This window comes from Equus przewalskii, chromosome 17, assembly GCF_037783145.1.
Source record: "Equus przewalskii isolate Varuska chromosome 17, EquPr2, whole genome shotgun sequence".
In the NCBI taxonomy this organism is placed as follows: domain Eukaryota; kingdom Metazoa; phylum Chordata; class Mammalia; order Perissodactyla; family Equidae; genus Equus; species Equus przewalskii.
In genome coordinates, this window is record NC_091847.1 from 53,983,319 (window position 1) to 54,006,608 (window position 23,290).

Consider the following 23,290-nt stretch of genomic DNA (forward strand, 5'->3'; position numbering starts at 1 on the left):
CCTGCTTAATCAGATAACTGCTCTGCTATTTCCAAATGAAATGCCATTTCCATACTGTCTGAAAATGGCCCGTTTTATTGGTAACCAGAGAAAACAATATAAACTGTAAATAACATTAAGTGCTCTGTTTACCCATTCCAGGCACTGAAGTAGCAGGGGATCCGAGACGTCTTGGTAACACATTTGACGACAGGGCTGGAGTAACAGTTCTTTCTGGGGGTCCACCAGGGGCTGAAGTGTCCTTTGGTGGTCCAGGAGATACTGAAACCTGTGGAGGAGGGCCCTGGCTAGAGCTTGCTGGCGTTGGAGAAAGGTTTCTTTGAGCTGCAGTGCGCTGACGAATCTCTGAGAATAAGAATAAAAAGTATATATTAGATTCAATATCCAATAAACCACATTGCCAATACAACAAATCACTTACATTTAATAAAGTTTTGTGGCACCAGAAGACATCTGTAGGGTCAAAACTGCTTATACTAAGAAATCTATAAAATGCCACATTGAAAACTGACTGTAACACAGTACTCCATCTCCGAACCTACAACCCAACTGCATATATTTACACAAACGGCCTTCATCTACCTCTACCGACTGATAGCACTTTTCAAAATAAATTCAAATAACATAAAATCATCACCCAATTGTGTCATGTCTTTTTACAGTAATCTCTCCTAATTTATGATAAAGGAAAGAAACTTTATCAGAATTAGTGAAAACTGCAGATATATTTTTTCAAGACAAAAAAGGATAATTCTAAGAAACAAGTGAATAAATATATTCTGGAATTATCAAAAAATTTATGAGGTAATTAATCTAAGTATAGTCACAGAAATGCTGAGAAAGTGTTCTTTACAATTAGAAACCACTCCCATTCTCCCTTACACTATTACTATCTTTTGGGTAAACTTTTTTTGCCAGTACATTCAATTAAAAAGACTTCAACGCTGCATAAACAATGTATCATCATAAATAAATCTTATCTTTTAGTAGCAGAAATTAAAGATTTTCTGTAACAGGGGTTGGCAAATGTGCCAGATCCAGGCTGCTGCCTCTCTTTCTAGTTTTACTGAAACACAGGAATGCTCTTTTGTTTACAGATTGTCTACGGCTGCTTTAGAAGAGTTGAGTAGTTGCAACAGAGACCATATGGCTCTCAAAGCCGTTTACTATATTTAGTATCTGGCCCTTTACAGAAAGTTTCATGATCCCCTACTCGATGACATAAAATTCAATTTATCATTCCCCATTCCCACCAATATCTTACTTGAATGTTCATGGTAAGATCGCAAGTAAAAAAGCCCTTATAGCTTTTTAATTCTACATATCACATCAAATTATAACAAATTCTGAAACTGTAGGCTGAAACTAAAGAAGTTAAATTTTAATTGTCATAATTGGTAAAAATGCATACTTCCAGAAGCAAAATACTTAGATTTGGCCTCTATTTGACATGGAAAGTTCACTGCAATCAAAAGTACAAACTCTAGCATCAGATTTCAGTTTACTACAATCTACTAGTTAAGAACCTAGGCTCTGTGTGGTCAGAAAGGTTTGGTTAGAATCCGAGCTGTAGCTACAGGACCTCAAATGGGTTAACTTCGTTAAGCCTCTGTTTCTTTATCTGTAAAATTAGGATAATATTCTTAACTCATAGAATTGTTATGAGAATTAAATAAGATAATGTCTGTAAACTGACAGCTCAGTTTGAATAGATAAATTTCAGATGACTGTTTTCACACTATTTTCAAATGACCATTTAACTATAATTACTGAGACCAACTAATTTTCCATTGGTTCTTAATTTAATCCTAACCCAGCCACTGCAATAATAAATTACAAGCATGTCACCATTATATAAATGGAATTGTCTTTATATTTGGCTATTTTCCATGCAGTTTATATACAAAATTTCAGATTTTACCTGGACTAATTGCAACCGAATATCTCCTGCAAATTAGCTAGCCACTTAATTATTTTTTTCTCACAAGGAACATTTTAAAAAGTGGTTATACATTAGAAAAGCCATTAAATGCTGCAAAAGGTACTGAGGGCAATGAAATCATGTTAAGATTTGGTCATTTAAATTATTTTTTTAAGTATAAGGCATCAAATATTGTAAATCACTTTTTAGCCAATTTTCTGGTAAAACGCAACTCAAAAAATGACATTTTTCCTCCCAATAAATAAAAGTTCAACATTTATTAGACTATATTAAGAGTAGCTATTATCCTTTTACTTCTTGAACAGACTTCCTCTGAACGTGCACTTACCTTGTGAAAATTAAAGCACTCTTAACATGAAAGGGGAGGTCTATAACGAACTAGTTAACAAAGAACATTATGTCTAGCATTCCAGAAAAGACACTTGGCTTAATAATTTCTAAATCCAAATTTAGGTAGAGAAAGGAGAAAAATGATATAGAAGAGTCAGGAAAGGAAGAAAACAGTTTCATCGTCTTCAAAGGAAAAGCAGGAAACAAAGAGTTACAATATCAATAGCTGAAAATAGTTAGCAATACAATACCACTCTACATTTGGTAAAGTGTTATGAAATATTCTGGTAGGCTCAATTTAAAATATCTAAGATCTATCTACTTTTAGCTACTTGACATTCACAAATGCTTTGTATTATAATTACTCTAAAAAGTTTCTAGGTCTCAACAAAGTAGTCATATTGGTTATATTCAATATTTCCTGCATTTAATTGTAAAAGGCCATCTCCCAAAAAAGATTTACCAAGCATTCCACATCAATCTGGGAAAGTATCATAAGGAGTGTTCCATAAGGTCAATTCTTGATTGGAGGATGTCTTAACATCCTCATCAATGATCAACCAATGAGTCAATAAAAATCATGCTCACCAAATATAAGGACATATCTATATTTTTAAATTTGAAATGAAGCAAATAGAATCAAAATGAGATTAAAAACTACTATATTACAATAAGCAAAAGGAAGAAAACAAAGTTTAAAATAATGATTAAAACAGGATAGCTGTTAAAAGCATAGACTGGGATCAAACTGTCTTGATTTAAATTTTAGTTCCACTCTGTTTACTAGATGTGCATGCAGCCTTTTCCATGTTGATGACACCTCTCAGTTCAGCTTCCTCATAATGAGAATACTTAACCTCTTATGGTTGTTAGAAAGATTAAATGAGATAACCAATGCAAAGAGCTCAGCTAAAGCACAGGAAAAGTACTTAACTAGCTATAACTATTAGAAGTAGTATACATTTAAAGTTTCTAGAGAATATAATAAATCAAAAGCCAAGCAATCTAGAATTTCTAAAGCGATTATTAAAATAAAATATAGATACTAACAAATCAAATGCCTTCCTAAAGTTATTTGTGAACTTGTTTAAATGTGTAAATTCACAATTTATGTAAAAACTTAAATCTATAACTCTAGATTGCTATTGAATAATTCTTTAAGCGACTGTTCTATAATACAAATAATTATCTCTTAATTTATCAGATTTTTAAATACTGATTCTTTACTGGTAGGTTTTGTCTTTGTTTTGGTATTAAGCTGTAGTAGGAAGAACACGATACAGTAGTTAGGAGGCCTGGATTTTCATCCTAGCTGATACCACCAGTTTCTTACATGAACTTAAAAAGTCTTTTTTTTCACTCTGGGTTTCAAATTTCTTTAAAGAGCATCGGAAGAACTACAAAGACAATCCTCTTATTTTTCCCTAGCACTGGTCAAGGCTTTATGAACTATTGTGTCTAGTTCTAAGCCTCATAAAAAAAAATTTCAATAAATATGATTTTAGTAATAAGAAGGAAAAAAAATCTTTAACCCCATGAATGATTCACATATGCAGATGTGAAAACTCTTAAATTTAGGATGAATTTGGCTCTTTATAAATGCAATTATGAGATGCAATTAGGTGGGGCACAGGGATGTGTCTTCAGGAGAGTTTCTATTTTTGAATTTATATAAATTCAGATCTCTATTGTCTAAATTTATATCAATATGATTCCTCTAAATAATCAAAATAATAGAGACCATGCATCTAACATCTCTTCCTTATACTTTCAAAATTTCCTGAAGTCTACATTCACTCTTCTTCACATCCTACTCATACTAAACTCTTTTAAAATTCAGCTTCTGCCCCTCTTCTCCACTAAAATTGTTTTCTCAATAGGTTGATGGCTTTTTATTAACAAAAATGACTCCATAATCCCTTCCTTTCCACAGAGGCAAAGCTTTTTGAAAAAAAGAAAAACTCTCCCAACATTTCACTCCTCAACCTAATGCAATCTGGCTTTTGTCCTCCTTCTTAGCTACCACAGTATCACCCACCACTGAACGTACCATTGCTTTGGTTACCAACAAACTTATAACATCACCATTACTGTTGTTATTATAGCTACTCTTTAACAAATCCCTGTTATCTGCTAGGAACTAAACTGCCGCTTTACATGAGTTTACTAATTTCATCTAATGTTTAGACAAACTCTTTAAGATAACTCCTATCCTCAGTTTTCAAAAGAAGAAACCAAAACAGAGAAGCTATGTAACTTGCCAAAACTCTCAGTAAAATTAGAGATGCAGCTAGGATTCAAACCCCAGTTTTTATGACAACAATGCCCTCCCTCTGTTGTACAACCTGCCTGATTCAATAGCCTCATTAGTATTCTACTTACTTGACCCTTTGCAGACTATGACAGTGGATACCATCCCTACTACACCTCAACTTTCTAGATGCCACTTTAGTTCTGCTTTTAACTCTGATAATTCTTTCTTTTTCCTGGGCTCCTCTTTCTGCATCTACTCTTAAATGTTAATGTTCCCTGGGGTTCTGCCACAGGTCCTCTTACTCTATTTTCTCTCCCTGGTTTCACTCAATCCCATGGTTTCAATAACTGTCACCTATACTTCCTAATGATTCCTAATCTGTATCTATAACCTCAACATTTTTCCTGAGCTCCACATGAAACAATTAACTACCTGTAAACTGCACCACCTGGATGTAACTCCCACTCAAGAGATCCAAAATCAAGTTCATTATCTTCTAACACACCTACCACTCCAATTCATATGCTTCTTATCTTGCTTTATTAAAACACTAACACCCAGGGGCTGGCCCCGGGGCTGAATGGTTAAGTTCATGCGCTCCGCTGCAGGCGGCCCAGTGTTTCGTTGGTTCAAATCCTGGGCGCGGACATGGCACTGCTCATCAAACCACACTGAGGCAGCGTCCCATGTGCCACAACTAGAAGGACCCACAACGAAGAATATACGACTATGTACTGGGGGACTTTGGGGAGAAAAAGGAAAAAAATAAAAAATAAAAAAAACACTAACATCCAGCTAGTTACCCAAGTCAAAAACCTAAGTGATATCTTGATTCCTCCTTCCACTCCCCACTTTCCAAATCTAAATGTCAAGTCCTATCAATCTACTCTTAAATCTGAATTATCTATTAAATCTCTTCCTTTTTCAACTCCTTTGCCACAACTTTATCGAGTGCAGGCCTTTATTTCTTACCTATACTAGATGCTATCCTAACTGATCTCCATGTCTTCAGCCTTGCTCTCTCCATTCTCCATGTTACCAAAAAAAAAAAAAGTGTTCTTTCTAAAACGCAAACTTGATCTGAAATGCAAAGCCTCCAGTGGCTTTCTATGCTCCATATAAGATAAAGTCCCAAACTCACACGAAATCCTTCATAATTATCCCTTCCTCATATAAACCTCTTTGTTTGGGCATATGGCTCTATTTGCAGTCCCTCAAGGTACTAAGCTGTTTCTCTCTTCTTACCCTTGCATATGAAGTGAACCGGAAGAGTCCTTTCCCAACATGTTCTCAAAGCAAATTATTATCAAAATTTATAATGCATTGTGATTTGTGCCTACCTTCATTGTGGTTCTTAGTGGGATAAGATTATTTACATGTGCATACACTTTTTAATCAAGAGCTAATAGACAGGAACTGCATCTTTGTAGCCTCAGGATGTGGCAAGGTAACTGGCACAAAGTATGAGCTTAATAAATGTCTGAAATAAATTTACTTTACTCCTGTATCAAATTTCCAACTGCCTATTACCTAACTTACACGGTGTAGTAGGCAGAATAACGGCCTCCCAAACATATCCACATCCTCATCCCAAGAACATATAAATATGTTATGTTACATGCAAGGGGATAAAGTTCCAGATGGAATTAAGATTGTTAATCAGCTGAATTTGTTTTGCTTACTGCAATTGAGATTTCAGCCTAACTTTGGGAGACCATACCAAAAAGCTATCTTCAAACAGAAAATTTGCTAATAACACCTACCACTTGCCAGCCTTGAGCTGAGTTTACTTTTTCTGTTGTTCTGCTTTTTAAATTAATAATATATTTTGCTTTATAGTTCTTTATCTCGACATTTACTTTTTTTCATCACCTTCATGATCTATTTCTACTCTAGTTTGTCTCCTACCTTTCTCAACTTTAAACAACACGCACCTTGCAGTTCACCAAGGTCCCATTGGTAAATTACTATTTTACAACATTTAAACAAAATTCATGAATTCTAAAAGAAGTTTCCTTTTATTTCCTTCAACTCAACATATTTATTAAGCAACCACAAGGAGTAAGGCACTACTGAATGGGATTCAGAGTTGTATTAGAGGCAGCAAGCAAAGATAACACAAAATTAAGAAATACATTAATGCAAGGTAAGCACCATTAAAAAGGAACCAACAAAGTACATAAAGGGTTCAAGAAGGAGGAAATTAAACTCAGCGATGAGATGAAAAAAGGGATCATGGCAATGATGGAATTTAAGATGAACATTGAAAAATGGATAGGGATAGAAATACATTTGTTACCTGGATTAAGGTACATGTGGTGGTTTTAAAATAAGAGTCTAAAATTCTCTGATTTCCCTCCCATCAAATGAAGGAGGGGGGATGTCTATGTCCCCTCCCTTGAATCTGTGCTCTGTTACTGTTTGACCAAGAAACTATAGGTGTGTCAGTTTTCAGGGCTACTTTCTGTCCCTTGGGCTGCTTGCTCTTAGAACTCAACCACCATGTTAGGGGTCAGCCCAAGCAACCCCATTAGAGAGGTCCAGGTGGAGAGGAACCAAGAGCTAGCACCAACTTGTTAGCCACATGAGTAAGCCATCTTGGTAGGAGAACCTCCAGCCCAATCAGGTAGCTCCAACTGATGTGAGGCAGAGATGAGCTGTCTCGTGCCAAACCTCAACAAAACTGCAAATTCATGAGTAAAACAAATGAATGGTGTTTTAAGCCACTAAGTTTTAGAGTGGTTTGTTACACAATAGATTAATGTAACAGTATCGATATGACACTTAAGTAAACACCCAAAACAGTGAATTTTTCCAGGTTTTCTTAATTAAATGTTCATGCTCAAAACAGCAAAATATGAAGTATCTTTCCATTTGCTATCAAGATCAAAAAAGATTCATGATTTATACTTTAATCTTCCATATACTCCATGGAACACAAATGAGTAAACTCTAAAAACCTACTTAAATAAGAAGTTGTAATCCATTTGCTAGAGCCCTTAAATTTTTCTGCAATACTTATTGATTTCAAATTTAGCTGTAGCAGGATACAACTGACTTTTCTTTTGTTAGTTTCACTAGCAGAGATGCAGGGTTATGTATAAAGGTAAAAGAGAATGTACAGGAAGGTGGCTTCCTTTTACAATAAATATAGGAGGGTCTGCTAAGGATGTATTTTTAGCTATCAGTTAGCATTCTTCAATAATTTGATCAGCTTCCCGATTTCAGTCATTCACTCCTATGGTCATACAGAGTCCTAGAACCTTGCTATTAAAAATAACTGCACCCCTCTCAAGTTCAAGCATTCCACTCTCAAACCACATTTACCTTCCCAGCTTACTTCCTCTGTTATTCTTTCAACTCCAAGGGGATCTACAATCCATTAATTATTAATTATTAAAGGCATCAGCAAACTTTTTTCGTAAAGGGTCAGAGAGTAAATACTTTAGGCTTTGTGGACCACATATGTTTTCTGTTGTATATTCTTATTCTTCTTTGTTATTTTTTAGAACACTTTAAAAATGTAAAACCGATTCTAAGCTCAAGCCATATAAAACGTGTTGCCCTTGGCCCAGATTGGCAGGCTGTAGTTTTCAGACAGCTATACTAGCAACACCTTTTGACTGTCTATCATCCCCCTCTCATGTCCTTATTTCCCTCAGGATCATCTCAGATTCCATAATCTATTGTTACAATCACCCCCTTGCATACTTCACCTCCCTGCCTCTATCACTTTATCTAATCCATTAGGCAAAACCCTGGTTAAAACCAACTCTGCCTACTCCATTCCTGTACCCATCCAGCTAAATATCACTGGAAAATACACACAACTATGCTTTAAATTCATGACCATTAACTTTAAGTGGACCTTAGTGTCCCCTGGCATTCCTACATTTTCCTAATGCGTTTACTCTCTCTCTCTCCTAGAGAACTACTTTATACCTCGTCTTCAGGCCCCCAACATCATCTTCCCTATCCTCACTCTCACTGAGAAAACAGATACTGAAGACAGTTCCCACCACCTACCTCTATCTGTTCATGTTCTCTGTCTCCTTACTATAGATGAACTGTGCACAGTCCTACCAAAAGCCAACTCTTCCACTTGTACACTAAATTCCATCTCTTCTTGCCTCCTCACGGACGCTTCACGCTCAATTGTCCCTACTCTCTCCATCATCAATTATTCAGTGTCTTATAGGACATTCCCAGTGGCATACAAACATGCTATCATTTCTTTCATATGGCATGTTAACCCACACACACAAAATGCTTCCCCTCTAGGTATCCATTTTTCCACTGTCTTTTACTCAAAAGAATTGTGTGTTCTCATTGTCTCCAGCTTCTCTACTCCCATACTTTCTTAGACCCACTCTAATCATGCTTTTGCCCCAATTTCTCTACCAAAACTGTACTTTTCAATGTCACCAAGTACCTCAACATTGCTAAAATCAATGGTCAGTTCTGGACCCTCAACTTACTTGGCAGCAGTATTTGTCACAGATGATCACTACCTTGAAACACTCCAATATCATCCAGGACTCCACACTCTCCTGGGTTTCCCATCTTACTGACCACTTGTCAATTTCTTTTTATGGTTCCTCTTCATTTATTCCCAACATCTTAATGTTAGAGTGCCCTAGAGCGGCCTTGGTCCTTTTCTCTTCTTTCTCTGCATTTACATCCTTGATAATCCCATCCAGTCTCATGGTTTTAATACTAACCACTCACTGGACACTCAAATTTATATTTCCAGCTCAGATAATTCCTTTTTGCTGGACTCATATTCAACTGCTTCCTTAAAATCTCTACTTGGATGTCTGTCTAATAGGCATCTCAAACATATATGTCCAAAATCAAACCCTGTTCTTCACCACCTCACCTCAACCTACCCCCCCCCCCGCCCCCACCCCAAAAAGTGCTCCTCTTGCAATTTCTACCATCTCAGTAAATGGCAAATCTTCCCAGTTGCGCAGGCCAAAATCCTGGAGGTCATCTCTGACTCCTCCTTTTCTGACCCCATATCCAATCCATCAGGAAATCTGTTGGGTTCCACCTTCAAAATATATGCAAAATCTGATTTAAGCCACCTCCAATGTTACTAAACCAAGGTCCAAGCCACCATCGATGACTTCCTAGATAACTGCAATAGCTTCCTACGTGGTCTCCCTGCTTCCACCTTTATTCCCTTTGGAGCCTCAATGCAGCCTTTCTTGTAAAACATAATTTAGATCATGTCAATCCTCTGCTCAAAACAAAAAACAAAACGAAGTTTAAAAAAATTAGAAACCTGAAGTTCTTAAATTGTCTACATTCTACAATGCCATAAGATATGATCCTTTGACACCTCTTACTGCCTCTCCTACTACTCTCTCAGTTGGTCAATCCAGTCCAGCCATACTGGCCTCCTTGCTATTTCTAGAACAATTTGGGCATGCTCTCTACTCGCTTTCTGCACTTACTGATTTCTCTGTCTGGAATGTTCTTCCCTCAGATATCTGCATGGCTTATTCCCTCACTATTTTCATGTCTTTGACCAAAGGTCACCTTATCAATGTGGCCTTCCCTGACAAACTTATTTAAAATTTCAACCTACCCTCACTCAAGGCACTCCCCACTCACCATCCTTTCTTTATTTTCCTCCATCTAACATTATATTCATATCTGTGTGTGTGTGTGTATGTGTATAATGTCTATTGCCCCACCCCCCAAACAAAATTTGTTCACTACTATGTCCCCAGAGCCTAAAACAATGCCTGGGAGACAGCACACACTCAGTAAACATTTATTGAAAAAATCAAATGAATAAATCAGAAATTAGTACATAGAAGCCAAATTTATTCCTACATACCAATTAAAATCTTTAAAAGAAATTTAATTGTTCACCATCCCCGAATATCTAGATTTCTTTATCCTATAGAAGCTACTCAGGAATTTACACCATGGCAAATCCCATTTTCATTAAATCCAAACTTTATTACTTTTTAATCTATTAAGGACATAAAGTCTTTCCATCTCCCAGTCCATAATTTCTACACAACTAGAATAAATGCTAAGCATCTAAGTACCATATCATTTTATTTAATGTGTATATATATGTGTGTGTGTGTGTGTGTGTGTGTGTGTGTATACTTTTTATGTTTATTTATTCCTTCAAATCAAATGATGACACTAAGATTATGCACTGATAAAAACCGCTCATAAAAAGGGGTCAGGGCTAAACTGTCAAGGTTATCAAAAACAAGGAAAGTCTGAGAAACTGGCACAGCCAGAAGAAGCCTAAGAAAATGGGACAACTAAATGTAATGTGGTATTCTGTATGGAATCCTGGAACAGAAAAAGGACATTAGGTAAAAACTAAAGAAATATGAATAAACTATGTACTTTCAGTTAATAATAGTGAGTCAATATGTTCATTAATTTTAACAAAGGTAGTGTGTTAAAATAAGATGTTAATAACAGGGGAAACTTGGTACAAGGGTATATGGGAACTCTTTGTACTAGCTTTGCCATTTTTCTATAAATCTAAAAATGTCCTAAAGGATTAAGTCTATTAAAAAAGAGGGAGGCAGTCAGGTTAGTATCATGTCCAGTAAATATTACACTCTTTTTAGTGCCAAACCTAAGGAAATCAAAGAATACTAGTCTCAAATTTTATAATCAATATCAGTACAATATATATCATTAAAAACTAAGTAATGAAAAATAAAAGAAAGATATCTACTACACATGAATCAAAATTCTAGTTCAGCAATCAGGCAAGAGAGCGAATAAAATAAGGACAATTAGATTCAACTTGGGGAGCAGATCTATTCAAGTACCACATACATACATCCTTTAGTGTTTTTTTTCCCCTTTTCTGTTATTTAATTTCAGAAACAGGTGAAAGGAGGAAGAGGGGAGGGAACGAGGTAGAGAGAGAACGAGAGAGTAAGGAAGGACAGAAGGAAGGAAGGAAGGAAGGAACTAACAATGGCTCAAGCAAAGAAATAAAGACTTGACTTTCAGAAAAACATAGAACTTAAATATAAATAAAATATATGACTAAGTCACCTATAAAAATGATAGGAAGCTAAAGAGATTTGACAGGATTAAACAACAAAACTAAATTATAATTCTCAAAAAGTAGAATAAAGTTGAGATATAGTTTAGAATTTTTTCAAAATAAGGAAAAAATTCCTAACAGCAATTAATTACTATAGACCTGGAAGAGCTAGGAATACTAGAATAGTATACTCCAGAAGAATATTTTTTAAAGAAAAAAAGGTTATAAGCTTCTTAAGGTCAAAAACTATATTGTATTCATCTCTTTATTCCCCATGGTGTCTGTACATAAGAGTTATTTAATACATCCTTTTAAATGAACGATTCATTTATATTATAGCTAAATGTTAATTCTCCCCTAAAAGAATATCCAAAAGCAGTGCTGCAGGAATAAAGCAGAGAGACCAGCAGTAGTTTTTCTATAATTATGGTATGACATCAGAAGGAAAAAATTTATTTGTGTTTCAAAAGTTTTTAAGAAAAGATAAGCTGAGATTCTTAAAGGAACTTATGTTGCCTAAATTTTAATAAATACTTAAGAATGTCAGTAAAGGGGATCATACAACTGTTCTTTTTTAATAAGAGAGAAAAGAACAGATTTTTTAAAAACAACAGCACAGCTTTCTGCAAAATATCAGATTTTTAAAATGTTTTCACTAGGTTATTTAACAAGTATTTTTGAAAAGTTAGTACCAGTAATAAAAATACTATAAAATTATAGAAATCTGGCCCATAGGCCAAAAAATGTTTTTTATAATTACTAGAAAAAAGTATAAATTGTAGAAAAATTTAAACTAATTATGGAAGTAAGAGTTTCATTGCAAGTATCTATGGCTAATTTATTTTAATCATATGTAAACTTTTACATTTATCAAGAGCAAGCTATTATTTCTATAAACCAAAATCCTCCTTAGGGAAGATGGGAGAGGGTTGGCTTCTTCCCACATAGCTCTCCCATCAGAAAATCTAAAACTATTATGGCTTATTTCATACCCATGGCATTTGCAGATATTTATAAAAGAATTGACTTCTCAAAGTTCTAAATGTCATCTTAACTTTATAAACCAGGCTACACTTATGATGATTTACAAGAATAGAAGTGAAATTCTTAAAAATAGTATACTCTATATTGCAACAAAATTCTTACAAACTATATTATTACACTGTAGAGAAGAGAACAAAAAAGGAAGCCAATGAAAACTCAAAAATATCTTTTCACATGCCAGTCTTGGGAATATTTTATATAACCACTTAAAATAATGACTTTTAAAATTTTACATAATATTTAATGATATAATAGTGATGGCTTCACTAATAATCCAGCAATATAACCTCAAAAAAAAAGTTAATGTTATTTTATAGCAGAAATTCTATTTTTTTATCATTTCTAAATTATTTTAGTCTCTTCCTAAATAAAAATGTTATTTTAGAAAAAAACTTCATATTTGACAAAAATCTTCATTAAGTTCCTCAAAAATAAATCATATAAATGTAAGAATTTTCATAATAACAGCTATTCCAAGAGATTCTTATTTGAAGAGGGAAAAAAACATAAAATATTGCTGAAATTATTTAAACTTCAAAAGATGAAAACCGATTATACAATTAATCTCAACAGATAACATCTATATTTATCAACACACTCCTGTAAAGTCAAAATGAAATAAACTTATTGCCATCCACATTAAGTCATATCCTAAATCAGCAAATATAAATTAACATAAAAGCATTCTATATAAGTTTTCACACATCTCTATCACACTTTTGAACTCACTTGGGTAAATATGGATCTTTCCAACAGCAGCAGCAGTTTCTACAAAGTTATTTACCTTGTCCAGGTCTTGCAGTTACAGCTGCTCCAGCAGATGGCGGCTCAAACTCCTGTCAATTACAATAATGTTATTAGTGACCTATTACAATGTGCAAGTTATAATAAAATAGTAGCGATATCACAGCCTTACCTTTGCTTTCTTTGAGTCTGGATCAAACCTTTCAAGAATTAATTTAGCCGTTTTATAAGTTTCTTTTTCCATGACTTCTTCAAGCTGCGAACAAAAATTTCCATAAGTTGTCACATTTTAAAACACATGTATTATTTATTTTTATAAGTCTTATTTAAAAAGTTTCAAGTGCAAGGCTTAAAATAAACAGCACATCATGTGTCCAGATAACATGAAAGATTTCCTGTATTCAAATAATTAAAATTCAGATTTTAAAATGGCTTCTAACCTCTAATGTTACTTGTATTTAACAGTTTTACTGCAAGGAAATACCAAATATTGCTAATTGTTTACATATAATGAGGAGAATAATTACATGCACCAACTTCAATAATGGAATGTGCAAAAATCTATCAGCTATCATTATTGGAAGTTATTAGACATGACAAGCAAATGACAGGCAATTCCTCAGATTTATTTCCTCATGGCACTTAATGCTATTAATTTAAAGAAGGTCGTTAGCCAAGAGCTTTACAAAATAAAATCTCTGTGCCAATTAACTGCTGTCAGCATCGATTTTAGATTATTTATTAGCAGAAGCAATTAGCTTGCTGCAAATGCAGTGAAAACTAACTGGGAGAACAGCCATGGAATTTGCTCAAACGACTTCAAAAGCTGAAGCTCCCCCTTTTATATTTAGATTCAAACAATGTTAGAGGGAAAAAACTGAACATAGTAAGAATTTAAGTAAAAATTTTATTGAGTTTTATGCTCACACTAGGGACTGTCATTAAAACACTTCATTATTATAGCATTTTATTTACAATGCACTCAAGTCACTTTATGGCTTAATACATGGATTTAATTTAAAAAGTAATCACTAGTAAAGTATCATTTTAGCAGTTATGGCCCAATATCAGAAAAAGTTTAACTTTAGTACAAGACAGTCAAGACAGACAGTACAAAACAGCTAATGTGTACAATAAAATGCTTTTACAAAAACTGGAACGAGACCTTTTCCTTCTCAGTGACCACCGATAGCCTCTTAGATTCATGAAATGTCATATTTATTACAAAGGACATTTATTTTAAAACGCAATGCAAAGCACATTTATCAAGTTAAAAATATGCTGCCACAATAGTAGTTAATAGATTCTTCCTTAAAAACTCAATTCAACATTTAAAAAACTAAACTGCTTAGATGAACGATTTATTAACCTTGGTTTAGTGAAAGTAAAACATTTTCCTAATTATTTTAAAATTATGATAAATTCTTAAACAAGCAAGTTTAATTTTCTGACATAAAAGAAATGTTTGTAATCACTTTAGAGTTGAGGAAAGACTGGGAATGGAGAGAGGGCATGATAGAATATATCCCCAAATCAACATAAGCTACATGGAACACCAAAGAACTGAATCTCTCATCTCTACAAATTAATTTTTGATGTTTTACACCAGTATTGTGGCAATAAACTTTATGTAATTATGAAAATGGTTTATATCTGTACAATACAGTAGCCATTAAGCCATGTGTGATAAATAAATGAGCACTTAAAATGTTGCTTGTGCAACTGAGGAACTGAATTATAGTTTTATTCCATTTTAAATAATGTTAATTTAAAAAGCTACAAGAAGTTAGTAGCTACGGATTTGGACAGCACAGTTCTAGACTAAGACTAGTGCAAGGTTTAATCAAAAGATTAGCTACAACTATGATTTTTAAAACAACACAAAAACTCAAAACCAAAATGCCACATCAAATGACTGCAATTCCTCGTACATCATTCAGTTAGTATCTGTGTTTATGTCTATGTACATGTAAAGTATCTCACATGAAGTCATTTTAAAAATCATTTAATGGATACAAATCCATTCTCCTTTTTTTTCCATTTACTTCTAACAAAAATTTTCACATAATAGCTTAATTACTCTGTGTTTTTCATAATATTCTATATATTTTAAATAATAATGAATGATAGAATGAATTGTTTTTCTGTGATATGGTTATACCAAAAGTTCCAGAATTTTTTTATTTAAAAAAGAGAACAAACACGATTATTACGAATCAATATTATTTTGACAAGATTATATATTTTGATAACAGGTAAAAATTATTTCTACCTGATATCGACATTACATCATAGAGAACACTAAAAGAAGGGAGAACACAAAATAAAGTCAAAATTTTTAATTTTGAAAGATAATTCTACAAATATTTAATAGTTAAATTATCATTGTTGAAATAAAATTTTAAAACACACAAAGCACTAATTGCCCTATCCAATATTCTAGATCTTTGTCTCATGACACATATTCCAGATGCAGAAAATTTTCTTTCGTTTTGCACTAACTTTGGTCAAATTATTAAGAGTGTGCCCAAAAGCATCTTCAATTCAGAGTATTAGGGTACATATTGCATCATCTTTTTACAACAATGAACATATTGTCTGCTTACTCTGATTTTGGTTTTGCTGCTGAAATCAATGTTGCTTTTACTAATTTGGATTTTATGTTATCTTCTGATTTCATATTAGGAGTATTCCACAATTATAAGTCACATCTTTTCTCTCTGCATTTCTTCTGTTAAAGTATATACAAGGTCTGTAGCCCATAGTGAAGATTCAAACACTGGAAATGCCAGCAAACATTATTGGGTAATATGAAAATGTAACATTTGAAACTTCTAGTGAGGTTAACAGTCCTACATGGAATCAACATGCTGAAATTGTCAATTTAAGGACTTTTGCTTCCAAAATTTATTTCTTGGAAAATCATTCACAGGATTTTGTATAAAGTATACTATGTTCATAAACTTATTAACATTTATTTGTAAGAATAACTCTCTATTAATAAGAGACAGGGCCCATAAAACATACTTATAAAATAGCCACATAGGTAAAACTGACTAATTAGATTGTGCCACTTCTCTTCTACCTGCTCCTGTCCTGTTCCCAGAAATGTCCACATTAACCTACAGCTCAGCATGGCAGCATTTCTTGCTCTTCCTTTCAATTGACATTAGTGGATTCCTTTGAACCAGTAACATTAGGAGTTGATTCTTAAGCTTTAATTCTCAGAGAATTATAACACTTCTTCCCATGTTCCCAATTTCTTAACTGATTTTTCTCAAGATTTTAAAAAACAAATTTCCTGAGAAATGCCACAAAGAAGTACCATAGAGAAACATTATTCTGGAAAAAGCACAGCATTTTCATGAAGCCACTTAAACAGGTCATCTTGACTCGTTTTGATGGATCTTGATTTTGAACTGTTTAGATGAGAAGCTTATGGATGCAGAGGGATTATCTATTGAACAGAGACTTTTTAAAAAAACAAAAAGTTTTTTTAAAAGACCACAAAATACGTGAGTGGCAAAATGCATACATCCAGAACTGGGAGTGTTTTCGATAACTAAAGTTTAACTTCTAGCTTTATTTTAATAAGTAAATACTTAGATTTAGCTCTTAGATTCAAAACATTGTTGTCACTCGTTTTTCTAAGAAATTGGACTTTTTAATCAACTGATAATTCAAGTTTATTGTTACAAATTACACTTTTACAAATTACAAATTACATTACAAATCTATACAGATTAAAGAGATGCATCCCTAAGGAAACCACCTCTAATAAAACATCAAGTAGTAAGTATAACTTGTATTAATTTTGTTAATGAAAGAAAAGGGTTAGGAATTGGATAATTTTAGACTGATAAAGTTTTTTTTCCTTCAGGTATTTCAAAAGAATAAAAGTATTTTTAAATCTATAAATGTAGAGTTTAAACTTAAACATCAATAAAGAAGATCAGTTTTGATTACATTTAGCTTTTGCTCAAAAGCAACGTCCCTTCTTTTTCCTCTCATTACCAGCACAATCATTAGCTAGCACTGTGCTCCTTACTAACTCACACTTAACACCTATTGTTCTAAACAAAGTATAAAGCTACTCAAACAAAGCAGTTCTGTTACGGGCTTGAACAATAAAGGCCAGGAACTAGTTCCCAGTAGCAACAGTATAATAACCACAATGGTCAAGTCAACGCAAATTGTGTTCCCTAAATAATACAATGAGTTAGAGCAGCCAACTTCTTTTTTTAATCATACTGCAAGAGAAATGCCATACTGAACTATTCTGTAATATCGATGCCTCATGAACCATTTAGATATACACAACTATTGAACCCTGAACTGAATTTCCAACTGTCGGGCGTAGATAGAGCATCTTTTATGTTGTGATTCCTTTAAGGGCTATTAAACAAGTAAATAGCCTGGCCTGCCCTTTCACAGCATTTACCAAGTCTGCTCTGTTACTCTATTGAGAGATTTTCCCCAATCATATGTTCTCCAAGTTTCTGTTTTCTAGTCATGTGATGCCACTGACACTGGGTCAGCTTCTCATCACCTAGAATTTTTTATTTTCTTTTGTTTCTTTTTTCTTTTTTCTTTGGCGTCCTCCTTGTCTTCGCTACCTTAGTCAGTATTTCTCCATTTTGGTACAAGTCGGGCTTGGCTCTGATCACCACTGCCAGCTCTTCTTTTTTATGACATCAGCAAACCAAACCAATAATATCACAACTTCTCTATCACTGAGAACCATCAGTATTTCCTCACTTTGAATTTCTGGCTGTTCCATAATGTACAGAATGCCAGAAATATAATAAGATATAATAGGAATATATGTTTCAATTCAGGCCCATCAAAAATGTCAATGTAATTTTGCTAAATACCTCACAGAACACTGAAGAAGCATCAAACAAACAAAAAGATAAAGAATCCTTTCAGAATTAAAGTTCCTTTATTTTTCAGGTACTTAAAACCCTCAGAACAATTTTTGACACTGATCTTAACCCTCATAATTTTCACTAGTTTCACACATAATTGTTACTTATTACGTGTTAGACTAAAATACATTGAATTGATCATTTGTATCTGACTAAATTTCATTAAGTAAGTTTCCATATAACATGATATTGCTAGTAATTACCATTTGCATACTTCAAAAATAATTATATGAAAAAAGCATATGCAAATTCAAGTCAAACATCAACTTCAATTCACTTATTAGAGACCATCATATATCAGCCTCTATATATCTAGGGCCCTTCCTCTCTTACTCTTGGCCCTCTTTCCAACACATCGCAAGGATGGCTCCCCAATAGATACCCATGTGATCAGCGTTGCTGATAGAAAACGGAAGAAATCAAAGAAAAGAATTTTCCATCTCTCTTCCCCCTTTCTTCAGCCTTTTCATGTTAAATTTGTCTTCTACAACCAATCTTCTTGATTCTCTCTCTCCCAGCCTACTGCATCAAGAAAACCTGAGAACTGACATATGTAGATATTTGGTCTTTTTTTGGCCCTAATAATCAATCTAGACACCCACCTTTTTACCAATGTTCTCATTTAGTCCTCCAATATGATTCATTTACTTACTTCTCAGCTTCCAACTGACATAGATTCTCAGAAACTCAAAAGTCCATCTAACTATATTTTCCTGTCAATCACTATTAACTAGCAAAAATATTCATAATTTAGCTTCATCATTAAAATGCTATCTAAAAGCATACTTGTTCCTTGGAGAGTCATTACTTACAACATATAAACATTAATTATTCAGTTCTTAATTTATTAGTTTCATATAAATTAACTTTAAATAAAAGTTAACTTACGATTTTTTTCTTCTGGGATTTTAAATCATCCAATGCTTCATCTAGAAAACAAGATTTAAATCAAAGCTAAATCAGATATTAAGATAATGAGATATAAGAAAAAATCATGCCAAATGATATACATTAAAAAACCACAAGAAAACTTTCTCATTTTAGGATTTCTCGCTGATGTGTATAAACAAATATTACCTCAATCTTTACTCATATATATTTCATATTTTTGCCTATTTTACATACTGCAAGCTAAGTAGGGAAAAATGGACTTTACATAGAATAAAATACCTTTCCAAATTTAAAAAGATATATATTTTTAAATGTTTTCAGAAACATTACTATTATTTCTTCTTCCTTTCCACATCTCCTTCAACATCTCACTCACGTTAACTTCAAAATTAATACCCAAATCTCTTTTCATACATTGGTAATAAAAATGTTCTCTCTTTGTTTATAAGGAAGAAGTGCATAACTTTTTAAATTACTCAACCTTTAAGATATTGAGCGCTAATAAGGAAAACCTTTTGAAAATCGATAGTATTATACCTGAGGAAGGATTCAAAAAGGAAGGGGATACTTTTCAAAATTAAACTGTTCTAAGGTGTGCCTGCTTATTTAGGTTGGCATGGTGGAACATGAAGAATTATTTCAAAGAATATCATTTGTGAATGTCAAACATATACTTTACAAATTTATCTTAGGTTTCTAGTCTTTCTCTAGAAATATTTAACTGTACAATTGGGAATGCAATTTCAGCTGGAAAAAAGAGTCAGAACTTGATTTAAACATTTTTGCAAACAGAATTTAAATAACTGTTCTTAATTTTTAATCAAGTTTATAAATAAAACTGCTATCTCTTCATTGAAGTTTTGGGGTAGCAAACATATGAACACCCAATTCAAAGTAAAAGTATGTAAAACTCCAAAGAAATACAAACTTATAAAATGATAATTTTACTATAAAATTTTTTTTCAAAATATATTAAGTAGTCTTTAATGTGCTAGCAGACTTATTACTAAAGAGGAAAAAAAACCTGCTGACATCTTTAAAAAGAATAGTCATCTTTAGTTAGCTAAGACCAAGCCAAATATCTATCCTTTAATCCACAGGTCAGCAAACTTTTTCTGTGAAGGGCCAGACAGTGACTATCTTAGGCTTTATGGACCAACAGGTAAAATCAAATCGGTTATTTTAAAGCAAAAGAGAAAACAAATTTCCACAAACATTTTATTGACAAAATTCAAATTATATAGTAATAATTGAGTTTAATTTTTTGTAATACAGGTCTACCAATGAAAAGGAAGAAATTATTTTCTTTTGGGTAGGAAGATAAAATTTCACTTAATTGAGGTTCAAAGCTAGTGTTCCCTACTATCACAATTGATTGCAAATGTTAATCTGTTAATGTTGATCTGTAATGAGATTTTATGCATTTGATTATCAAAAATTTTCTTTCACACAGATAGGTACTGCTAAAGGTTGAAATCAATCCACAACCACATGATTTAATTTATTGTATGGAAGGTACCCATAGAATTCTTTAGATTCTTGATATTTGCCTGTTATCATGTCATTACACTGCAAATTAATCACTTCCAAGTGAAGATTAGTGGAAGCTGCTCAATTGTACAGTTAAATGGATTTTGAAATATGGAAATTTCCTTTGCACTTGCATGAAGTCTGAAAAACACTGCTGGAACTGGCAGTTTGAGCTCAGATAATGTATCTGCTACACTGTGTTAGAATGGAGATCTTGCTTCTTGTTTTGACTTTTCATAGCACTTTTTAAAAAATTACTTTTTGTGATTACAATGCTATTTGTTTTCTAAATAACTTTACGGCAGTATAGGTTTCCCATATAAGCAGTGTTTTCTCTTGCAATCTTAGGCTGAATTCATTAAGAACGACCCTCAAGTCTGCAGCAAAAGCTAATTTCCAAAGCCAGTCAGTGTTCAATCATAGTGATTGAAGAGGATTCTTCTCATTCAGAAAAATTTCAGTCTGAGCTCAGAGCTCAAAATATCACAGTAAAGCTTTACCATTGCTATGCCATCAAGCTGCTGCATAGTAGGGCAGGTCAAGATATTCAGCCTCTACTTCTGATAAAGGTTTACGTAACTGACGACAGTTAAGTCCATAAGAGCAAATGAAGTTCTCCATTAACATTACTACCTCAAGAACACATGATAGGTTCAAACATGCTCTGCAAAGTACCTGCTGTCAAATAACACAGTGAATAACTGTAGGTTTTAACACCTTAGAGTTCACAAACTTTATAAATTAACCCGACTAAGCCTTTTTCTGCTACTCATCTATATTTACCACCAAGAGTTGTAATACATCTTAGCAGATTCCACTTCAGGTTGTACCGTTTTTTCAACTTTGAAAATATTCTCTCCTGGAGTGGTTCCACACATACTATTCATAGAGGCTAATTCTTCAGCCACTTCAAGCTCAGTACTGACTCCTCAAATAAACCACAATTGAGTGGTATCGGTAACATCTGTCAACTCATCTACAGCCAAGGAAGATCACTTGAAATTATTTGCCTTGTTTTTAAATTGATTATGATGCTTTCAACGTTCTCAATTCTTTAAGAAATTGTTCTTGCCAAAAGGCTACTACTCAAGCAAGTATATTTTCTCTGAACACACTTCCTAAGCTGCTGCAATCAAATGCAATTTCATGAACTCGCCATTGATTAATGGCTTTCTTTGCTTCACAAATAAGCCACTCAGAAACTTACTTTGGTCAAAGTTCCATTTTCATCTTTTATTTTTATGAAGAAATTCTGCTATGATGAGATATTCCATTTTAAATGCTCTAATTTTTCTGGACATTGCTTTTTTGTGAGTTAGGAATATCATGTTGAGTACTTAGTATGGTAATGTCAATGTATAGGAGTATTCTTTTAGCACAGCTGTAATATCATTGCATAATAAACACAATACTTTGCATTTTGATAAAAATTAGTCCACCTTCCATTGCTCCCCTAAAAGTGCAACATTCAAAGTCCAATTTTCTCTTCTTTTCTTGTTTTCACATGATGAGTATGAGCTGGTAATAAAAAAATAAAGCGTCGCAATACAGCAACATACATGGTACCTGAAAGGCTGTCAAGTCATAAATGTGTCACTATGATTTGTTGTGCATCCTGCAACACTCTGAAGTGTTGAGAGCACCATATGCACTCTGTCCAAACTCCTCAACTCTGCCACTATGGAATGAAAGCAGCTATAGACAACATGTAAATAAATGGGCATGGCTGTGTTCCAATAAAAACAGAAATTTGAATTTCACACAAATTTAAATGTCACAAAATATTATTTTTTGAATTTTTTCAATGATTTAAAAATGTAAGAACTATTCTTAGATCATGAGCCATACAAGGTGGTGGGTAGGACTTGCCTCACAGGCTATAGTTTGCCAACCCTCACTTTAATGTACACTAAGTTCAACTTGTAAAACAGGAAATAAAACTAATAGAAAACAAAAAGCAAGGACATAACCAATAGCTTCAGGCTTAAATATATATATATACATATGTTGTACCTGACTTCATGCTAAAAAAAAATGTGTAATACTGCAAGACAATCTTTTATGAAGTCTACTTTAAGTGTGCAAGCAATTCAAACAAATTAGTAAAATTTTTTAAGTGAAAAGATCCCTGAAATAAACTTTTAAAGCAAAAACATCCCTTTATATAACAGCCACGTCCTGAAATGCCTATTTGTAAATTAAAATATTTGCTCATTCGATTTCCTCAGAGAAGTAATTCCAAGGACTCTTTTAAATATCATTGGAAAAATACCATATGCTTAATTTCCTTAATCTGATAAAAAGCATCAACTTTTTTTAAAACTACAGGAAACATCATATTTTTATGGTAAAAATTAAAAGCTTTTCCACTGAAATCAGGAACTAGACAACTATATCTGGTATTTCCACTTCAATTCCATATTATACTGGGTCCTAACCCACTAAATAAGGCAAGAAAAATTTAAAAGGCAAGAAAAATAAAAAAGAGTAAGGATTGGAAAAGAAAAATTAGTACCATCAGCCGACATGTATATAACACTTTGCAATTTTTACATGCTTTCACAAATAATACTCATAACAGCCCT

At 33.3% G+C, this 23,290-nt stretch overlaps 1 protein-coding gene across 6 annotated transcripts in view; it reads right to left on the reverse strand.

Moving 5' to 3' along the window:
- Nucleotides 1-23,290, reverse strand: part of LNPK (lunapark, ER junction formation factor) — a 66,822-nt gene that overhangs the window by 18,817 nt on the left and 24,715 nt on the right. For all 6 annotated transcript variants that reach the window (XM_070581585.1, XM_008533044.2, XM_070581582.1 and 3 more), the window contains 4 exons: nt 19,173-19,213; nt 13,529-13,612; nt 13,397-13,448; nt 133-345 (listed from right to left, as the gene is read on the reverse strand). In XM_070581585.1, coding sequence (XP_070437686.1) covers nt 133-345; nt 13,397-13,448; nt 13,529-13,612; nt 19,173-19,213 — 390 coding nt within the window. The remainder of the gene's footprint in view (nt 1-132; nt 346-13,396; nt 13,449-13,528; nt 13,613-19,172; nt 19,214-23,290) is intronic.